Genomic DNA, 21551 nt, shown 5'->3' with positions numbered 1-21551 from the left:
GTGTCTGTATGTGCAGGTGAAGATAAGTGCCAGGTCCTCTGCTTCTGTGATGTGAAGCTTGGCAGAGGATTGTTCCTGTGTGCTGTGTAACTCAATATTCTCAAGCATATGCTTTTGTTAACCTTCAGCAGGTGAAGGACTCCAGTTTTGTGCATGATTCCTAGGCAGCCTCCCCATTGGATATGTCTAACCTGGAAAGCAGATAGAGGAAATGCAGATTTTCATTAGTCTGCAAGTATTTCTTTCAGTAAAGAAATCATTTAAGTAATCTGTTGCTGACTTTTGAGAGCCAGAAAATATCTCTCACAGTAAATGAGATGTGAATGTGAGACTGTTATTTCTTTGTGCCTTGTTCTTAAGGGGACTCTGGAGAGCCTTCCTTCCTATTCTGGGGAGAAAATTTACTAGTCTGAGATGAGTTGACAGCTGACAAATTTGTGCCTTTAGCAATTAATTAAAAATGACAAAATGACTAATCTTGGAAGGGACTATAATGGTCATCTGGTCTTCCCTCCCTGCTTGAGCAGGGGGGAGCTGTACAACAGCACATTGTACAGAATTGTTTCAGAATGTATTAAGAGTAAAAGATCATACTGGTATTTTACTAGAGTCAATGCAAGATGAATACTTTCCAATTTCCTTAAAAAGGAAAAATCTGCCTGCTGAAAAACTTAAAATATATTTAATGCATAATGCATTAATGTTACCTCATAATATTTTAAACATTTTTGAGCCAACCTGATGTCATGTTTTGGGTCATCTGTCTCTTCTGTATTTGCTTGCAAGCTGGTCAGAATTACTCTCGTGAGCAGCTGACAGAAGCATTTGCCAAAGTGCTCAGTGCATGTACTGTAGCTTCAGTGTAGTGATGTTTTTGTAAGGCTTTTTCACAGCTTACTGATCTTGTTTTCCTACATTGTCAATTCTGATTTTCTAGAAAGAAATCCAGATGATGCTTCTGCTTTCACAATGTTTGGGTTTTTGAATGACTATCTGCATCTAAAACATCAGGCAGCCTATGCCTATGAGAGGTAAACTGTACACCCTTGGAAAGCCTAGAGAAGTTCCTTTTTCATGCACCAGCTGGAAAACCTAAGGATTCTTCTTTTCCTTAGACAAACTTTACTTTCTCAGTTCAACAGTACATTTCAACTAAGTGTATTGTAGGGGTGGGTGTGTGGATGCTCCTATACCAAATTTGGAAATGCAGAACACAGAAAAGCAAAGATGTCCTAAGACTTGTATGTCTTGCCATTACATTAACTAATTCACTGTGTGGGATTTAAATGGAATTGAAGGAGTAGGCAAGTTTAGTTTCAGCTTTATTCTCTATCCCACTCTAATTAATAGAGGTGTTTGGCCTTTGAGTTTGTTTTGGTTTGTTTGGTTTTTTTTTTTTTTCTTCTCTCTTCTTTTCAAAGAGGCCAAGGTGGCAAATGAAACAGTATTTGGTAAACATGTTTGTTGATACATTAAAACATAAAATAGGCTCTGTTTATGTTTAAGTAGTGTAGAAAAGCTTTTGCATAAAACAGTTGTCCATTTTGCTCTGAAAATTGTTCTCAAAATACACATTTTGTAGTCAGATGATAAGTAACATTCATTGTGGTTCATTTTAGGGCAGCTTCACTGTTGAAAAACTCAGAGGATACTGAGAAATACCATACAGCAATGCAGAACTATGGCAGGTCACTATGGTAAGTGTCTGTTGACTTTCTGAGCCCCTAACTACAGCTTTGGACGTAGTGAATACAGCAGTACAAAATATGGTGAGGCTTAATGTAAAAGATGCTTGCTAAAAATCATCTAGTAAACATTTTTCCTAACTGGAGACAGGTTTGACTGAACTTTGTATTTGGTCCAGAAATAAATAGTGTAATAAAAAAAATAATATTGTAAGGAATTGCTGTATATCTTTACAGACTGTAGCATACCAGTGAGTCCCTTATCCTTTGCTTGGTACTAATGTGTCTTAGTGTAGTCTGTTATATTATCTCCACAATGAGTTTTGGGGGTTATTTGAATTTTTTTTTTTTTATACTTGAGCTGTGTAATAGGCTTAGTCTGAATAAAATTGATGCTTCAAGGTTTGTTCAAAAGCCCTTCTACCTAGCCTTTGAATTTATATTGACTTTCACAACCTGAAGCATGTAAGGTTGGGGTGTTGTGTACCTGTGTGTGGTCTTTCTGCTGATGAATCCCTATACTGTAGTCCTACTCAAAATTCTAAGTTCCCTTCATGATGCCTTGTGGTTCTGAGGGAATGCAGGACTTAAGTACGTAGACTTTCAAATTTCTCTTTGAAATCTCCTCTTTGATCTGAGATAGCTCTCTGGGGAAACCTCATATAAACTTGTACATGACACTGAAACTTGTAACCTGTGACAAAGTGATAATTCATTAACTTCGGGGAAGGTTTTAGAAGCAACTCTTTAGACTCCTGAAGTCTCACATCCAAGCTGTATGTGTGTTATTTCATGTGTGCAATTTATACAAGATCAAGTCTCTAGTAACTGATAGGTAGTTCTAATAAACACAATCCTCTATTATTCTTACCATAATGGTCTTAGAACAAGAATCTTGCTGTAATCTTTCTGTGTGTGCATTTTCCTGTCTATGTGCATGGTTTGCTTTTTTCCAAAAAAAATGCTTGATTTGCTTTTTGCATGTTTCTCTTTTGCTGTTTTCTCCTCCTGCACTGTGATGATCATAAGTCATTTGCCTTATACACAGCTGTCATGCAGGTATGGAGGACTTCTTCCTATCAGTTGTTCTTCATGTAACAGATAGTTGGAGAGAGTAACTGCTGTACCAGGGAAAGGGTGGGGATTACTGCACATTCCTGTCCTAATATTTGCTCTTTTCTAGGTGTCTGTTTAAAACTGCTGTGGAATAGAGGACACTGGTCTTCAAGGACAGTTTGTCTGAAATATAAGAGCTGTTGTTGCACCCTTCCTACCAGTGACTAGGTTTTTTTTTTCACAGTGCTCTTGGGCGGTGTGATGAGGCCATTGAAGTTTACACATCAATACCCCTAAGAGAGTTTGATGGCATTGTGGGGCTAGCGTTAGCTTACTTCAAGAAAGGACTCTTAGAAGAAAGTATCAAAGGTAAAATTCAGAGCATTATGGAACACTTCTTTTGAGGTTAATCTTAACAAAATTTGCTTTGTCTAACCAACCTAGCTGATATGGAGTATTTTGCTCTTTCGGTCCTATTGTGTAAGTATAAATGCCACAACTATTTTATAACCTTGAGTATCATGTGCAGTTTTGGGCACCACAATAAAAGAAAGAGATTAAGCTGTTACAGGGCATCCAGAAGAGGGCTATGAATATGGTGAAGGGTCTGGTGGGAGAAGCCTTACAAAGAGCAGCTGAAGTCCCTTGATTTGTTTGGCCTGGAGAAGAGGAGACCTCATTATAGTCTTCATCTTCATGAGGAAGTGAAGGGGCAAGTACTGTTCTCTTCACTCTCACGACCCTTGACAGGACTCTGGGAAATGGCCTGAAGCTGAGTCAGGGGAGGTTTAGGTTGAGTATCAGGAGAAAATTTTTCACCCAGAGAGTGGTTGAGTAGTGGAACAGGCTCCCTAGGGAAGTCATCACAGCACCAATGTTGCCTTCAGATCAAGCTTTTGGTCTAGGCACATGGTGTGATTCTTCAAGTGTCCTGCACAGTTGTACTTCATGATGTTGGTGGGTCCCTTCCAACTCAGCCTATTCTATAATTCTTTGGAAACCTATTGGTAGGGTCCTATCCTATAATTCTTTGGAAACCTAGGTCCTTTGGAAACCTAGTATCGCTCAAATGTAGAAAGGAAAAGTAAATTTCTTCAAATGTGGGATTCTTGTCCATTAAGCTGTTTTTCTCTGAGCCTCCCTTGTTCTCAAATTATTTTTCTGGAAGAACCAGTTGTAGTCTAGAGAAGAGTAGACTGAGAGGTGATGTCATCAATATAAATGTCTCAAAAGTAGGTGTCAGAGGGTGGTGCTAGCCAGTTTGCAGGGGTGCCCATCAACAGGGCATGGCATAATGGACATCATCTAAAACACAGGTTCCACCTCAACATGAGGAAGAACTTCTTTACACTGAGGATGGCTCTGGAACAGGGCAACACAGTTAGGTTGTGGAGTCTCCCCTCTGGATACATTCAAAACCCACCTGCAAAGGTCCTGTGTCACCTTCTGTAGGTGGCCTTACTGTGGTGGAGGGGTTGATCTCCAGAGGTCCTTTCCAGCCCTAATTATTCTATGATTCTCTCATAGGAGATTAATGTGGTGTTTAAAGAACTTTAGCTTTAGTGGTAAATATAATTGTACTGTCGTGTTATGTGCTTCTGAGATGTGCAAATTCATGAAAAGGTATATGCAACAATCAGTGTAGAAGTGTTAAGTGCTCACAAAGGAACAGTCAGCTCAATGTTTTAAATAATTTTATTTTGTGTTTGGAATGAGTGTGCCCATCTGAACTACTGTTTCATAAATGAACTATCACAGGGAAGTATTTTTACCATCTTCTTGCAGGCGCTTTCTGAATATCCCAATGCTGCTTTTCATTTCTGTTTCCACTTGCTATGTGTTAAATAACTCCCAGGCTCTAAACAGTAAATCTGGTGTTTCCAAACATAGTTACTTCCAAAGTCTTAGTCAACTTATTTTTATCTTCTACTTATGATTATTTGAGTTGGGAAAATACAGTGAACCTGAAACTAAAGTGTCTCTGTTGTAATATCATGCTGTTCTAAAGGCTGTACAAAGGTTGTGTTTTTTCTTCTCCCTCAATTGAATTTTTACCAGCCTATGAAAAAGCCTTGTCTGTTGCTGAGTCTGAAAAAGATAAAGCACATATTCTGACTGCCTTGGCAATAATAGCATATAAACTGAACAAAGTGGATGCTGCAAAGACACTGCTGTTTAAATGGTGAGTGGAGGGAATAATCAGAATGTGATATTTTATTGTTTTTGTGGGAACTCAGGTGCATATTTTCTTTGTGTATTGCAGCATAGAAGTGGAAATGGATGCAATGTACTTATTCATGTGATATGCCTGGTTTTGTTTTGTGATCTGTCTCTTTCACTTAAAGCAGTATTAAGTGGAAGGGCTGAGCAGTTTGGATGTCCAATATCCTTGAAGTTTTAAAAACTTTATCTTTTAAGATAATACTACTTTGTAGTTGTCATATGCAGTAGACAATGTTTTTGCTCATTAGCTGTTAGAACTCTGAATGACCAGTGAAAATAATTTCAGTTTAAGTAGTCAAAAATCTCAGAAGTTATTGTATTCCCAGCAACATAGACCAGGACTATCCTGTAGCTTTCCCATGCAAAGAAACAGATCTCTACTAGTTGTGCAATTAAGTGGTGAATGCCTGTTATTTTTCAAATCTGTGGAAGCTAAATAGCCTGTGCTTCATTGTTAGCCTCCTAGTAGCTAGAAATTAAGAGTTACCATCTGACCTCCCAGGGGCAACTCTATTTCAGTAGGGAGCTCTCGTAATGGCAGTGCAGCACCCATCTTACCAGCAGACTCCTGAAGTCTGCTAAGACAGCAAAGGTCCATTCTTAATACACTAATGGTTAGTTGGCTAGGAAACTGGTATTTCCTACATCTTATAAATCACTGCAGCCTTCTATTTTTGTCATAAACGTGAACAGTGAGAGTTTCTAATGACATTATATGTTTGTGTGTAAAAAAAAAGATAGTGAATTTCTTAGGAAAGAAACATCACAATGATAATGTCTAGACCTGAATTGGAAACAGTGCTACAAACAGATTTGGGTGGATTTTATTAATAGGAACAAAAATTATGCATTCTGATGCAATAGATGTTTGTCTTGACTGGAATTTGTGCTAGATGACTTGAAGTTCCCAAGTAGGACCTTGAACACGAAGCTCCTTTTTTCGTTTCTCGTTACTAGCCTAGCACAGAGATTTTTAACAGTGAGTATGTCTGGATAACTAGTATGATAGAATACCATTTCCTGCTTGTCAAAGGGTCCTTTTGCTGGCTGTTCAAGTTCGATTAACAGCTTTTTTTTTTTTTTTTCTTGCTAGGGACGGAAAACAAAACATAGAATCAGAAGCTTACATTATTGTCTTTTTTTGAAGGCAAAAGTAATCATTAAGAGCTTGATTAGGTACCTGTAGTCACCTGGTCTTCAAGGATATAGATCTAGCCTGATCCAAGATCCCACAGAGAGTGTTAATTCTGTATACCTTTCATGATACATAGGAGCAAGAGGACTCAAAAGTAACATGAGCTGTCATGTTATTAGTAAGCTTAGCTTGTGCTCCAAAATAGTTAACTCTTTCCCTCTCTCTGATTCAACAGCTCATTAAAGGAACCTAGTACGGAAAGTCTGAAGACTTTGTGCACACTGGGATTGGTAAAGCAGGATGCAACACTTGCAACAGCAGCCCTAAAAGAATTACTGAAGCATGAAAAAGGGGATGATGGGATTTATGAGAGGTGTCTTATTGCATCTGCTGTTTATGCATTACAAGGTAGAAATACGGCTATCCAGAGGGAAGTCTCCAAAGCAATACACAGGTATATAGTTTGTCTTGCTTTAAATTGCCTTGTAAATGTATTGCTTTGATTACATTGAAGACTAAGCAAACCTGTTTCTTTGAATCCTTATTCTAAAAAAATTAATTTTCAAAGATGAAGTCCTCACCTAAGGTTGTACCTTTAGCTGACAAGTTTGCTTTCTTATTTATGGAATCAAATAGCAGAAGTTTCAGAGCTTATTCAGTGTTTTCTGATTTTGTTTGGGGGGCTTTTTTGATAGGTAGGTTAGTTTATTCTTCTGTGAAAGCATTTTTCATCCTGTGTAGTATAACCTTCAGCCTAGAAAAGTCCCTTGGGTTTTTATTTAATATTTAGCAGCCTTTGAAGCTGTTTCTTCCATTACTAAGTATCTGTGTTTAAATTTGATTTGATTAGCCTTAGCATTCTGAGCCTTTCAGGAAGGCAGACATCTCCATAGTCTCTCCAAGGGTTTTCAGAAACTATTTTCATGCAATTATCTTTTTCCAACTACAACTAAAATTTCTTTTTCTTCATACTATGAAGACAAGACCTGTAGGCCTAAAGTTTGTTTTCTTCCCATGAATACGGATATGCATGCTGTACATTTTACTTCTTTAGCTAGCAGTATCATTTCAAGGTTGTATTGTTTGTTTTTACCCATATTTATCTTTTAATACATTGCATTGTATTCTTAATAGAAAAAGCTCTATTTGGTATTTATAGCAAGTGCCTACTGAGTCCTGGAAGACAGATGCATATCTAAGCCAGACAGTCTAATACCCTTTTCTTTCCCTAGTTACCCTAATAATCCTGCCCTTTGGTCTCTTCTGTGTCGACTAGTTCCACTGTATGCATCAAAAAAGGCAAAAGTAAGTGTATTGCCTAAAGTGTAACACACATGTGCTGTTTACATTCCAAGTAGTCTGTGTTGTTTCTTAACTGAAAAAAAAAACCCCACCCTTCAGTGTGTGGACTTTCCCCAGTTAATATGAAAATGTATGGCTACATTCAAAGCAGTGCACAGCTACATACTGAATTTATATACCACTATTTGGATCTTCCATGAGATAACGGTTCTTGAAGTAAACTTTGAAGAAAGATCTGCTAGAATTATGCTAACAATAAAAGGCTATACTATGTATAATTTTGTATAATTTCTTTTGGTTTTATAGAGATGGGTTTATGTAAGTAAATATAAATATTTACCTATATTTAATTTGGTTAATGTAGTCATCGTCACTTTTCACATTAGACAGTGCTTCCTTGCCACTTTTCTGCTTATTAATAGCTTTCCTCCAAATAAATACTCCTTGCCTTAATTTATGCTTATTAATTGTATAAAGAGAAATTGCACCTGAAAAGAAACACTTTTCAATATGGGGCTGAAATTAGAAACTAATCATATGGATAAACTCTAGTCAACAATGTCTCTTGCTAATTTTTATTAAAAAGATCATGCCGTAAGCAAGGACATTGCCTCATTGTGCAAATTTTTTACTTGTGAATAAGAAAGATTAAAATATTTTGGTGTTATATTTTGCATAAAACTAATTTGCCGTGTAATTAAATTAATTGTTTGGTTTTTTAATCTTGCAGGGAGGAGCTGTCGCAGGAAGTGTTGCACATACACTTGATGTAAACTGTGGAAAGGTTTGCCTTTCTTAAAATGCAGATTTTGTAATTCCATAAACAGTCCTAAAATTAATTCTGTCTGATCACTTACGCTGTTAAGTAACTCTTGTGTTCTGTTTTATAGGAAGTCCTGCTGAATATTGCAGTTAATCAGTTGGTAGCAGGATGTCACATGTTAGAAGATAAGAAAAACAATCCTCTGAAAAATATTCAGAAGGCCATCCACGTCTGTCCAGGTTACTCTTGTTCTCAAACACAGTAGTGATTGTTTGTCTTTTTATCCATCTGAAGCAAAAATTACTGGCTTAAAGTAAAATCTGCTTTTGTTGTGTTGACTTGTTTAGGTTTATCCATGTATCTTCTGGGGATTTAGGGTTATCCATGTATCTTTTGGGGAAAATACTTGGAGTGGAAATTGTCAGTTTTGTTTCAAATTTAGTGGAATGGGAATTAAGCCAGACAGTAAGAAAAATATCACTGGGTTTTAAGGCCTGTTCTAAACTATGAGCAATTTCTTAATCTTTCAACAGAAAAAGACAAAAGTATTATTTAGTATACTAGACAAAATTGGAAAACATATGTTCCCTCGGTATGCAGCACCAGACAGAAGGGAATTATTCATCTCCCTTGAGATTTTTTATTAGAAAAGTTCTGTTAAAATGTGTGGATTATGAACTATAGAGAAGTCCGTGGTTGTATTACTAAATAGACTTCTTCCTATAGCATATGATGTGCAAGTCTGGTTGGGTTTTCAATTGCTAACTTATATATAATAGTGAAATACTTAAACATTTTACTTCATTAGATCTTCAAGCTTTGTTTCATTTTGCCGGCAAAATTAATTATTTTAGGGATGAAAATTTAAATAAATAAAATCTTTAACTGAACTCTGTCCAATTCAGGACAGAGATTGTTCTTACAGTAGTAGGTATTCTTCACAGGGCTATTTAAAGGCAAAGTTAACACAGGAATTAGCTGGCAGTGGAAGTAGGTGCCTATTGGTTTAGCTTTCATGCTGGTGGGCAGAACAGACTGAGTCTGCCACTTTGTGTTTTGTTACAACTATTCAGTGAAAGCCAAGATTAATCTGTGTAGTCAAAAATAAATTGGCAGCTTCAGGTTAGCACACTGAAGCTGTCTGTGAAAAATACATTAGCTGGCTTTAGGAACAGCATCTTCCTTTTATAATCTGATGAATCTTGGAAGCAAGTAATTATCACCTTCCTTGGTTTGAACTCAATTACTTCCCTTATTGTTGGTATCTTATTTGCAGTGTATGGTTCCATTGATAGGTATGCTTTTATGCTTTATCTGGTAAATCCCATTCTAAGTGAACTACCAGCATATTTAGAATGGGCATAAGTTCCCTTTGACCATTCTTTTCTAGATAATCCTGTTGCTTGGGCAGTGCTAATGGCAGCCTGTCATGCTGAAAACACTGTTGTCTGTCTAAACAACTCTGAACCAAAACGAACAGGTCTAGAGATGACACTTGTGTCTGCAGTTTCAGCCAAAAGTAAGCTCTTTGAGTTTCCTATTTAAAAAAGCAAAATAAAATTTAAATTATCTAAGCTTGCAATACTGTTCTGAACTTGCAAATAGGCTGAGGATTACTCAGTAGTGGTAATTACTCAATAGCTGTAATTGTATTTTACATTTTAAAAAGTTACATTCTAATATACAGATAGGTTTAGATGCTTAATGGCAGATTGCTTTCTCTTCCAAAGCTTCGAATGGTTTTCTAAAATAGTATTTCTGAACTCTAATGCCTACACCCATGAAGGTTGTGGATGTATTACATTGTAGCAGCAGTGCTTATAGGAAAAAGCTAAAGTAATTCTGAGTTCTGTAACTCTTCCAATAGATGCTCATTCTTGCTCAATAGTGTTTTGAAAACTGGAATTAAAATTTCATGTTTGATTGATCTCAAACCATTAACTCAAATGGTGTATGCTTATTTCCCCTCACGCTTTTGATTTTGACATATTTCAATGTAACTGCTAATGAAGGGAGCCATGTCACATTAAAAGTCGTAAAAGTTCTCCCTTACCAGATCTAGAGCCTGTGACTATGGTATTGTACTGCAGCATAAATACTAATCTGTTTAAGTGTGTTGTTTGTCTTTACAGCTGGAGAAAGTAATCTTCCACATAATTATGTCCGTACTCTGGAAGATTGGTGTCTGTGTCAAGCTATTACCAGTCTAGGGGAGACTGGTAAACTGTCAGAAGCTGAAGCTCTTTGTAACAAGGTATGATGGTGTTACACTGACATATTGAGGTAGAATTGACAGAAGCCATTGTTTTTGTTACACAGTAAGGTAGTGTTTGAATTAGCAACTGTCTGTTCCATCAGAGATACAAAATACAATAGTTCACAGAATCACTGAGTATTCTGAGTTGAAAGGGACCCACAAAGATCAGATCATTAAGTCCAGCTCTGAAGTGAATGGCCTCTATGGGAATCAAACCTTCAGCTCTGGCAGTATTAGCAGCATGCTCTGGCCAACCGATCTGATTGTTGGCATATTCTCCTCTCCCCAGTATACTGTTTGCAACACCAAAACTATGTTAATAGTTGAAACAAGTAGTGTGTGTGTCACAATAAAGTTGAAGTCTGTTCTTCCTGCCTAGAATTAAGCAAAACATTACCAAAGTTCTGGACATGAAGTCAGGATAGGAGACATACATGGGACTTCGATTTCTTCTGTGTTGTTTTGGTACTTTGTTTCAGAGCTCCAAGTGGATGCTACAAGTTTAATCATTAAAAAGAGAGGTCTTGCTGCAGCGCAGCTGTGGAAGGGAGCTGGGCCATTAACAGCATTCAGGAGGATGTTCATAAGCAGAAGACTTGGCAAAAGACAAGCAAAAAAGCACACATCCCTGATTTTCATTAGGGAAAATTACTTATCACATGCAAATGTGATCCTTATTTTTGGTATATTTCATTAAAGTGGATGAGAGTTAAAAGAAAAAACCAAAACAAACAGCAAAAAACCTAAATCACACAAGCCGATTGATTAAACATGCTGGTTTTCAGGAGGAAGTACGTTCTTACTTCTTTGTTTGCTTGGTGAAGTGTTTTTCTTTTTCTGGCCTACTTGTCTACCGACCTGCCTTATATTAACAATGATGAGAGATTTTGAGACATACAAGGTCTGTCCTTCCCCAAGTTTGGTAGGGGGGAAGGTTATGGTAGATTTTGCTTGTTATGGTGTCGATTTTTGTTTGATTAAATAGCCTGAGGAGAGGACAGTCAGTGTCTGCAATTAATGTAGAAAAAAGGATAGCATTCCATAGTACCACAAACTCTTAGTTTTGGACCCAGAATCCTCAAAAAGCAGTATAACTGGGAGTGGAGAGTCAGACACTGCTGTCAATCAGTTGTGAAGGATTCACAGGCAACATACGTTGTTAAAAAATGTGTGAAAAATACAAGTATTGTTTGTTAAAACAAATCTGGTTTGAGTTATAGTTCTTGGAAGTATTGTGATTACAGCACAGAAAATAACATGCAGTGAGGTTTGCAGAAACTTCACATGCTTCACCTGAGCAGAGTAAAGCAATAGATAGCTAGTTTTCTGTCTTTGCTTTTTTCCGTTGGTTCAAAGAAATACTCTTTGGATACCTGCTGTTACTGAATAAGAAATGTTTAGTAAAGTGCTTCTGTTCCAGTGAAAATAAAGTGTCTTATCTGGGAGAATTGAAATTGCTTGAAGCATAATCAAGGTCCCTTTTAGCCCCAAGACAGGTTTTTGCCTATATTAATAGGCCCAAAATTTTTAATAATTGTCAAACCACGTGAGAGCTGTCTTTCAGAAACCAATAAGAATAGGAAATGTGAAATGTAAATGTAAAACTGAGCTTAGACTTCAAATGCATTTTGAGGACAGAAAAAATACTACCTATTTTTATGGGTCAGTCCTGGAATATTCCTTTGTGCAGTGGAGGAGAAAAATACTGTGTTTCAAGCACCCTGAGGAGGTTTTCAGTGTTGTTTTCTTTCTGTAAGGAACAAAATGGAAAATCTAAGTGTCCTTCATATTGGAGAATGATAATTCTGACTGTTTTGGTTTTAGGGTTTAAAAAGCTGCCCTGAGCACCCAGCTCTATTTTTGCTTTTGAGACAAGTTCAGTGTAAGCAGCTGTTGCAGTCTCACAAAGAACTTCCAGATAACATCCTCGAGGAACTTCGCAAAACAGTCATGTCCAGTTCATCCTCAGCTGCAGCCTGGCTAGTAAGTGTGAATCTTTTCCCTAAGTGTTGTGTCACTCTCACACCTCCTGTAAAAGGGTGAGCATTTGTTTCACTGCTTGATTTTATTTATCTGCTGACAGTCAGTGACAGAAAAAAAAGCTTAAATTCTATTTGTTCCAAAGTTGAAACATCATGTAAACTTCTATGAAAGTTGAAATATTAAGGACTGCTAGTAAGACGAAGCAGACATAGAGGCAGGAGAATGAAAAGCTTGAGATAAATGTTTGGAGTCCCTGTCTTTAGGGATCTGTGATTTGACATGTGAGCAGAAACCAATTAAATACTTAATAACTTCAAAAGAATAAATGGAAGTAAAGGGTTTCCTGTTGTGGTAATACAGAATTTATTATTTAAGGGTCTGAAAACCTGAATAAGTCTCTTTCTCCATAATGTCCTGACTTCAGGTGTCACTGTTCTTTTGAGTAAGTTGACTGCAGAGAATCACTCCCAGTAATATTGTTCACTAATTCCCTTCCATGGTATGATAAGTAATCATTTTCAGTTGACACAAAAGTGCTAAATCTCACTTCATATGCTGCTTCTGTGAGTCAATCTGAGAAGTCTCACACATACCAAGAGATCCTTTTCATGATGCAACACCAAATATGTTCCTTTTCTAGCAGCTGCTTTTAAGTTTACAGTTATTATCTGTCTTTACCAATGTAAGTAGCACATTGTTTAAAAAAACTACATGAACTTTTAAAGTCCTTTATGTAGCTGAAGGATTTATGATGCTCCTCTGGGTTTTGATAAAATAAAACCCTGCTTGTGGTAAGATGCAGTGAAGTTGTTTTTGCTCTTAGAAGATCACTGTAAGGCTGCTTTACAGATCATGATCTTGCTTCTTAGAAGGCTGCAGATCCTCTTCTCTACAGAAACACCAGGAGCATTCTTTCTGGGAAAAATGCTTTTTTGATGAATTTTTATGTGATTTGTGATTATGCATCTTTCTGCATATAGAACTCGTTCAGGTTGAATTTGCAAAATAGGCAGCACACAAGAAATTATTGTATCCTCTTTTTTAATAACATTTTAAAATTAAATTAGGGTTTGTGTACATTCTTCAAGCATCCCTTGCATAGCCAAGTCATCTTCCTTACAAGCAGGGCAAATAAGTGAAATGAGTGCATATAATGTGGGGAGTGAGAGGGGATGATTTGTTTTAGTCTTCTTAATCCAGGCCACAGATAAGATATCTGTGAGGAAAATCTTTTTAGTCTTCAATGAAAGGAAGTATTTCTGAGGGCTTAGATAGCATTCTGAAAAACTTGGCTGCTGCATTTGCTTCTAGTGGATAAATGTATGTTTTTATGTTTTCTGTCTCTAGACTTCCTGTGAGTTTGATTTATCCATTGTGGTGCCTTACAGTTTTACTACATTAGATGGTCCATTAACTTTTCTTTCTGATTAAGTTTTTGGCTTTTGTCTAAATTGTTATGTGAGATTTAAGGGTGCTGCTGAACTGCTGCTCTGATGGCTGTTCTACTTTTTGTGCTGTGACTTGTCAGGAAAATAGAGAAAAGTAGATCTGGCAAAGCTGCCTTTGTGCCTTTGCATGGGGGTTCTCTTCTTTACTTCTTGAGTGCTAGAAATCTTCAGCTGTAAAGAGCTGAGGCTGAGGGAAGCTTTTTTTCCTTCACATGGATGAATGTTTTACTCTCAAAAGCAGATCTGCAGCTTGATGTCAAGAATGCACAGTCTCACTAGTGCTAATTAGTACTTTCCAGTGTGTTGCTCTTTGTAATTGGGAGTAACTTCTATGCACCAGAAAACATTAATAATTTTTGCCTCTTCTAATACCCTGCAGTCTTTAACTAGGAAAAGTCCAGAGGCCTTTGCTCAAAAGCGAGTGAATTACTCTGTTTATTTGGTGATCCAGCAAAGAATATTTCTAAATATGGCTGGCACATCTTCATGCATATCCTGTACATGTCAAGTATTTGCAAATATGGCTACATCTGCTTCAAAAAACGTGTGATGACTACAGAATTAAAGATAGAGAAGCTAGAATCCTTTTCCTTTTCTTCATGAGGAAACCCAGGACATCTTGTGCTGGCAGAGCAGGCAGCAGCTGAGACAACCTATCAAAAAAAGTCAATGAGTGGGCTAGGGAGCTCTCAAAATAATTTACTGTAGTGAGGTGTACTGCCAGCTCTGCAGCAGACTAATTTTTCTGCAGGGCAATAGTGTGTTGTTGGAATGAGGACTGGGTGCATGGTGTCAGCTAATACTATGCTGTGATACTCTCATAAATTGGACTAAATGGTATTACCTAATGGGTGTGTGTTTTGGTGGCTCCATAACTGATTTGTTGGATCTTTATTTTCAGTGGCTGGCGAAAATATATCAGTCTCAGAGAATGATGACTGGAGCAGAGATGTGTTACAGAAAGAGTCTGCAGTTGGCATCACAGCAGGGCAGCTGGAACGGGAAGTTATCCAGTCTGCTCAGGCTAGCTATGCTCGCACTGGAAATCTGCATGGTAGGATACCCAGAATAACATTACTGCATGATTTCACAGAAGTTGGGGGGATAGAAGGCCTCTGCAGTCATTAAATGCTGCCCCTGTTGAAATGACTTTACGTTTTATGAATGACAGCTAGAGAATAAAATGAGACATCAGGGGTGGTGGAGTATTCTTAGAACATGTCTATGTAAGACAGGTTGCAATGTAATAATCACATAGAACCACTTTGTGCCTAGGAGGCTCACTTGCTCAGTAAGGCTTGTCTATAACAGCTTTAGTTTGATCATCCGAATTGGCATACCCCTCAAATGTCTGTCTTGTTCAGACGACTCCCTCAACAAATGTTTTTTCTTCACTGGTGCCTGGAGAAGTCAGTCAGTCATATTTCAAGTATTTTTATGCTGTATGGTCATTTCCAGATATGATGCCTTGCACTGAAGTCTAAGAACAACCTAAGTGAATTGTATCTTGTGGAATAAAGAACAGTACTCCATTCCTTGCACTGGGGGGCAAGGTGAACATATCTCAGGATCTTGGCAAGTGTTTATTATCTTCAAGCAGTGTCACTCTAGAAGCTTGAAGTGCACTACCGGAATTTATAGTCTATTAAAATGTAGATAGTGCTGTGATCTTGGTGAATGCTTTTTCACAAATTAATGAATGACCCAGCTGTAATCAAAATCAGCCAATGCAACCCCCATACATCCTGAGATCTTGTGTAAGACAGTTGGATTTACTGAGGATAAAGCTGCAAAACTGTTCTCCTTTTTGGAGAAGAGAGTTGTCCTCAGCTTTTTTCACAAGCCCATTGCTTCCAAAGGCAGAATTTGTCAAGTGGCAGTATTTTTCCTGCTGTAATTCTGTCAGTTTTTAGTGGTCTGCTTTGTTTCTTATTGCTCCTAAATGCTATCAGAGGTCTCAAGATACCATCTAAATTGATTAATACTATTTCCTGAAAGGCTGGCCTGAATTTCCTAAGAATAAACAAGACTTTGTTTAAAAATGTGATTAGTATGAATTTGATTATCTCATCTCAACTTTTTAAGTGAGCAGAGAAGCTGATAAGTGGATTTTTTTTTGGCATTTCTCACTGGTTTAATGAAATGTATAAAAGCCTGGTGAAAAACTTGCTCAAAACCGAGGAAGCTCTGCATTTGAAAATTGCTTGTCTCCCAATTATCATCCAAGATTTGGGCACCCTTTCAAGTACACTAATTTGAATGCTAACCAGACACAGTGGGGGTAATAAGGTTTTTCTAAAGCTGGTTTTTCTTTCTTTGCTTTGCTTATATTAAGATATGTGGCTTTGCTCAATAGTTGCTCTGTTAGGTGATTGCAGTCTAGGAGTTGATTTTGACTTTTGGTAAAAAATTACGTCACTTCTGGGGATAATTTTTGCATTCTTGGATATTTTTATATGTGGTATGAAAATGTACAGGGATTTCTGAAGCACTGCTAAAATTTATATGAAAAAACAAAAAGACTATGTGCATAAATTAGCAAGGGGGAATGCTGGCAAGGCTGATCCTAAATAAGTTAACACGGCTTTTCTAGGCACTTCTAACCACTGTTAGTCTGGGGTTTTTTTAAATAAGTGTCTTTCTAACCTGCAAATTCTTTTCAGATCAGCTTGAATTAAACCTGCTTTCTAGAGATATGCAAATATACTGCAATAAAGCATTTTCCTCTTGCTTTTTCTTCTCTTTATTTTTTAAAATCTATTTTTTTATTATTCTCTTTCTTTCTTTTATTCTTAACTTTTATAATAGGCTAATGTCTCAAATGAACACTGGCCATCCTTGGTTCAGGAGGCAACAACTGAAGCTTTGAAACTTTCTCCTTGCCCATTGGCGGCTCTGCTTCAAGCCCTGCTACAGTATAATCGCAAAATGGGAGCAAGGTATGCATGGTCTCTTAAGTTGTCAGTGGAATACAGTGTCTAAAAATAGAAGTGATCATTATCTGCAGATCTAACTTCAAGAATTTTAAAAACTTGAAAGCGGAAATTAATTCTTTAAATAGTGTGGTAAATAAAAGGGAGAGGGGAGAAAGGGTTAGTGATGTGGGGAGCAGCCAAATCTTCCCTTATTTGTGAAAAGCAAACTACCCAGAAAAAAACAGCAGTAAGACAACTTTTATTGTAAAAGCATGTTATCTAAATAAATTCATCAGGGAGATGACATGTTCTGAAAAATCTTCTAAAATAGCACAGTGGAAATAGATATCACTGACCTGACTACTGCTGGGATTAATTTTGATTTCAAATTTGGCTCACAGTGAAAGTTCATGCCCATTCCTGAACAGCCAGGTGGACATTGTGGCTTTTTGAGGAAGGATTTAGGGAAGGGGTTCTTGCAATCTTCCTGGGTGATGTATTTGATTGCTATGTCCATTTTGTCTTATATAGTATTTTTGCTTAAGCTATGGAAAATTGGAGGGTTTTGAGTGGTTTTGTGTCACTCTTGCACCAAGAATAACACAGGAACAGGTGAGAGGCAGTATTGTAGCAAAGAGCAAAGAAGGCGTTATTCAAGAGAACCACACGTTTTTTTATAGAGTGATACGATAGATTCTGTTTGACTGGCTAATTAACAAAAAACATTTTCCTCTCACGGTGTCCTTAAGAAGAACAGAAAGAAGTAGAAAAACACCACCTGCAGATTGTTTATACTAAACAAGTCATCACATTCTTATAACTCCCTAAAAATTCTCACAAGTCACTGTGAGAAACGCTTGCCATTTCTATCTCTGTCCCATGGCATCCACATTTTGTTCAATAATTCATCTGTTTTATAGATAATTCTAGGAAAATGGCTTACGTTTTTTGTTGGCTGTTCAGATGACAGCCTAATGTGATTGTGATGGTTGTCACTTACAATAAAATTAAGACAAAAATGTAATTAAAATAATTCTTACTACAATTCCAGATACTAACTTACATGAACAGTGTATCACAAGATCTAATTGATCTGCCTCGGTGTTTCAAAATCCTGAAACAATAAATTAATCTTGAATACAAATAAACAAAAACTTGTAACTTCTCAACAGCCTGTTAAATCGCAATGTACTGGAATATCACATTGGCTATAAAGGACAGAATTCTTAGAAGAGCCAAAGCTGATGGAGCACCAGAGAATGAATATGACATCCCTACATGTAGTTGCCAGTTTTTACCAGATTTCTAATGGCACTGTCAATTTGAAAATCCCTTTGTTAGGTGGTGGTGTTGTTGTTGTTGGAAGGTAGGTTGTTGGAAAATTCAGCCAAACAGAATTTTTGATTTTGTGTAATACTCTATTCCAATTACCTTCTCTTTTGCACTTTCACATCTTGTCTCTGTTTGCAGGAACTGCAATAAGGGCTTTCCCATATATTACTTCTGGCCATTGTTGCTGTCTTTCTTATGTTACATGGGGCCTGTTCAGTTGAAGTTGATTTGGATTATGTTTTGATTATGTTTCCAGGGAGACTCGGCGAATGTTGGAGAGAGTCGTGTACCAACCAGCGAATCCAGAAACCATAGTGTCAGTGGCACGCTGGTACCTCCTGCAACATCTGCATGCCAAAGATGATTGTGAATTAATAGATGTAAGACAGTCCACCTTATACAGAACTTCTGTCTATTTACGTTTGACATTATACTTGCACCTGGGAAGTGGGCGAGAAGAAGGCTAGGGAAGGTGTTGCTCTTGAGGTGCAAATGTAGTTCAGTTTTTGAAATCAACACCAGTTTGTTTGAATGTCTTCCATTCCTCCATGCAATAAGGAAAAATAAACAGTAAAGTCTCCAGTCCAAACTTGGAACAGTTCTACTGGTGATTCTTTAGTAGACATGGGGACCATTTAATTAAAATTTTAGCAATAATAATGTTAATTCCTTCTAGACTGGCTGGAACATGTAATGTGCCTGGCCCAAAAGACTTGTGTGTAATGCTACATTATTTTCAGTACTTAGTAGACGCTGCATTTGTTTCTGTTGACAGTACTTCACTAATGTATATGATCAAAATCACAAATCCATGCAGCTCTTTCATGTAGAAGTGGGATGTCATTCTTTTTGGCTGGTAATGAGAGCTACTTTTCTCCTCAAAATCTGAATACAATCTTCTATCCTCAATGCTGCCGCTGGTGATGAGGTCTTTTGCCCATTTTATCAGCTGTTCCCTGGTGAAATGTTGAATCCAATACAAAATACATTTGGAGGTACATATAAAAAGCTGTGGACAAAAATCCATACACAGACATGCGCAGACACAGATAAAAAAAAGCTAGATTTAATGAGTTCAGAAGATCCTGGTATGATCTCATTGCACTTGCTTCTGCAAAGTGTTTATAGTCACTGCTGATGAGTATGATAATAATGGCTGGAGATCTGCTTGGTTCCGCTTTATGGTTTTCCTTTTCAGTATGTATAATGTCATTGGGTTATGAGAGATGTCCCAGAAGCTTATGAACATTAGGTTGCTGTGGGACCTTTTTTTAAGGTCCCTGACAGAAAAGCTCCAAATATGATGTGTGGAAAATAAATCAGGGAAGTGTGAATTTAATTTTGGGAGGGAAAATGATGTGGCAGGTTTTTTAAACCAGCTGCAGAGAACACTTCAGTTTGGCAAATGGAGATTAATACAAAGGTAAGATTTATACAAAGCAGGGGACAAGTGTGTGTCAGCAGGAAAATAGGTCTGCTTGTTTAATTGCCAGCCAGTAACTACTTGTCACAGTAATCAGTGATGCTTTTACCGAGCGTTGGAAGTGATTACATCACTATAGTGCAGAGTTTGGATCTTTTAAGGAAGTTGATGTGTAATGTTGAGTATTTCCTATTTGGGGATTATGGGTTAGAGGATCTTTTAACGAAAATAGAAAACTTTATTCTACTAGGAAATAAAGTACATTTCAGATTGCCATTAAGACAATAATAGAAAAATCTTAAATTCTCAGGTCATTCTTTATTTTTCTCTGCAGGTGCTTATAGCAAATGCCAAAGCTAATGGAGATGTTAGAGCTCTGGAACTAAATGAGAAATTGTCATCAAGTGCCTAGAATGGACTTTCTCAAGCAAAGTACTCTTATGTTCATCCAGTGAATTAGTTCACCTTCCAGAAGCGTATAGAGTTTGGGCTGTTTTGTTTATTGTGTCTGATATATTTTTCCTATTTCATCAGCTGCAGCCATGTCTTTAGTTTTGCTTTTTCTTGAACAAAAGTAGGTTATTTTCATGTTGAGTTGCACACATTAAACCACATTTATTTTGAAAAGAAAAACCTGAAATTTGCTTTTATTTGCTCCCCCACTTAAACTTCTTTGCTATTCACAGTAGAGTATTCCCCCCTAACTTATGCAGCAAACAGAATTCCCCTTTATCTACTCATGCATCTTTGGGCTCTGATACCTCCTGGACCACAGCTGGGGCCCCCTCCCGAGAATGCTGGCAGGAGTGGAGGGCAGGAGCTGGGTGTTCCCTTAGTCCACGGGTCTTCCAGATGCCTTGTGTCCCATCTGGTCTCGGGTACCGATGCCTTGTGAAGGCTGGTCTAGAACAGAGGTTAGGTGGAGTTAAAGAGTAAAGTCTGTATTTATTAGAAGGCCTCAGTGGATTCCCCTTGGGCAGTACAAGACCCCACCCAGGGCTACACCCCAGATGAACCCAAAATGGTCACAAAATGGATGACCAGTCACAAGGTCTCTCACTTTTTTAAGTTCTGGTCCATTAGCATATTGGAGTTAATTGTCCAATTATAGCTTTAGATTATGAAGTTCCATCCTTCTTGTTTTTCTCTCTTTAGTCCATGTTTATGCTCTTGGGCCTGAGATTTGGGTGGTTGTCCCTGGTCCCAGGCTAGGAAAGGAATTGTTTTGTCTACCTACTCTGTGAAGAGAGCTTACCATCTCTTAATATGAAGCTCAGAACTACACACTAAAGCAGCACAGAATCTGAAAAATATAAAAGCTAAAACCTAAGGCATCATTTGGATGCACACAGAAGAACAGTTATTAACTCCACTGCCAGGTTTTCTTGGCACAGAATCTTAAAAGCTGGGTAGCAGACAACTTCTGTCATCTCTTGTAACTCAGCTGCTGATTGCTTAATTGGATGAATTATGACAGCCATTCTTCAGATATGATGTTATTTTACTTTTATGTGCATGAAAATAAAAAATAAATAAAGCAATGACTCTGACCTGGGAAAGTTACCATGAGCATGTTCACTCTGTTAACAGGATGATAGCAGTCCATTTTATTGCTTAAATCATCCTAAAATTTCTGTCCAGCAGAGTCTTTCAATGGTTTATACAATCCCATGTTATAGGCAGGAAAGAGCACTTCAAAAGCGTGCAATGGGACAGCATTGAACATGCACTTGTTTTTGGAACCAGTTGTTCTGGGCTTACAGGAAACAGGATGCTGAGTTGGAGTGCAAGTCACACACGCTGATCTCTGGAGGGTGTACCCCTCTCATTTTAACAGGAAAGCTCAGCTCAGTGGGCTGGGGCTTCTAGTCTGTGGAGGTAAGATGAAACCTCTAAATAAAAAGAATCTCTCTTTATCTTCCACACTTTATTCTCTTACTTTCCTTAAAATTATTTTCTTTAAATTTAGATAGATTATACTTTCCTTTACAGAGCTGCTGTCAGATAGCCTTGAACTATCAGTAAGTGC

General features: G+C 37.5%; 1 protein-coding gene across 11 annotated transcripts in view; it reads left to right on the top strand.

Annotated features, from left to right (window-relative positions):
• SKIC3 (SKI3 subunit of superkiller complex) overlaps positions 1 to 20155 on the top strand; it is a 47262-nt gene extending 27107 nt beyond the window's left edge. For all 11 annotated transcript variants that reach the window (XM_059873887.1, XM_059873893.1, XM_059873894.1 and 8 more), the window contains 15 exons: positions 938 to 1031; positions 1620 to 1697; positions 2986 to 3110; positions 4800 to 4923; positions 6335 to 6553; positions 7332 to 7404; positions 8132 to 8185; positions 8292 to 8403; positions 9555 to 9683; positions 10297 to 10418; positions 12246 to 12404; positions 14754 to 14906; positions 16661 to 16791; positions 18356 to 18479; positions 19857 to 20155. In XM_059873887.1, coding sequence (XP_059729870.1) covers positions 938 to 1031; positions 1620 to 1697; positions 2986 to 3110; positions 4800 to 4923; positions 6335 to 6553; positions 7332 to 7404; positions 8132 to 8185; positions 8292 to 8403; positions 9555 to 9683; positions 10297 to 10418; positions 12246 to 12404; positions 14754 to 14906; positions 16661 to 16791; positions 18356 to 18479; positions 19857 to 19934 — 1775 coding nt within the window. In that variant the 3' untranslated portion in view covers positions 19935 to 20155. The remainder of the gene's footprint in view (positions 1 to 937; positions 1032 to 1619; positions 1698 to 2985; positions 3111 to 4799; positions 4924 to 6334; positions 6554 to 7331; positions 7405 to 8131; positions 8186 to 8291; positions 8404 to 9554; positions 9684 to 10296; positions 10419 to 12245; positions 12405 to 14753; positions 14907 to 16660; positions 16792 to 18355; positions 18480 to 19856) is intronic.
• The last annotated feature ends 1396 nt before the right edge of the window (positions 20156 to 21551 follow it).

Source organism: Haemorhous mexicanus, chromosome Z, assembly GCF_027477595.1.
Source record: "Haemorhous mexicanus isolate bHaeMex1 chromosome Z, bHaeMex1.pri, whole genome shotgun sequence".
NCBI lineage: Eukaryota > Metazoa > Chordata > Aves > Passeriformes > Fringillidae > Haemorhous > Haemorhous mexicanus.
Note: the sequence above shows the minus strand (reverse complement) of the source record. Positions and strands in the feature narration are given on the sequence as shown.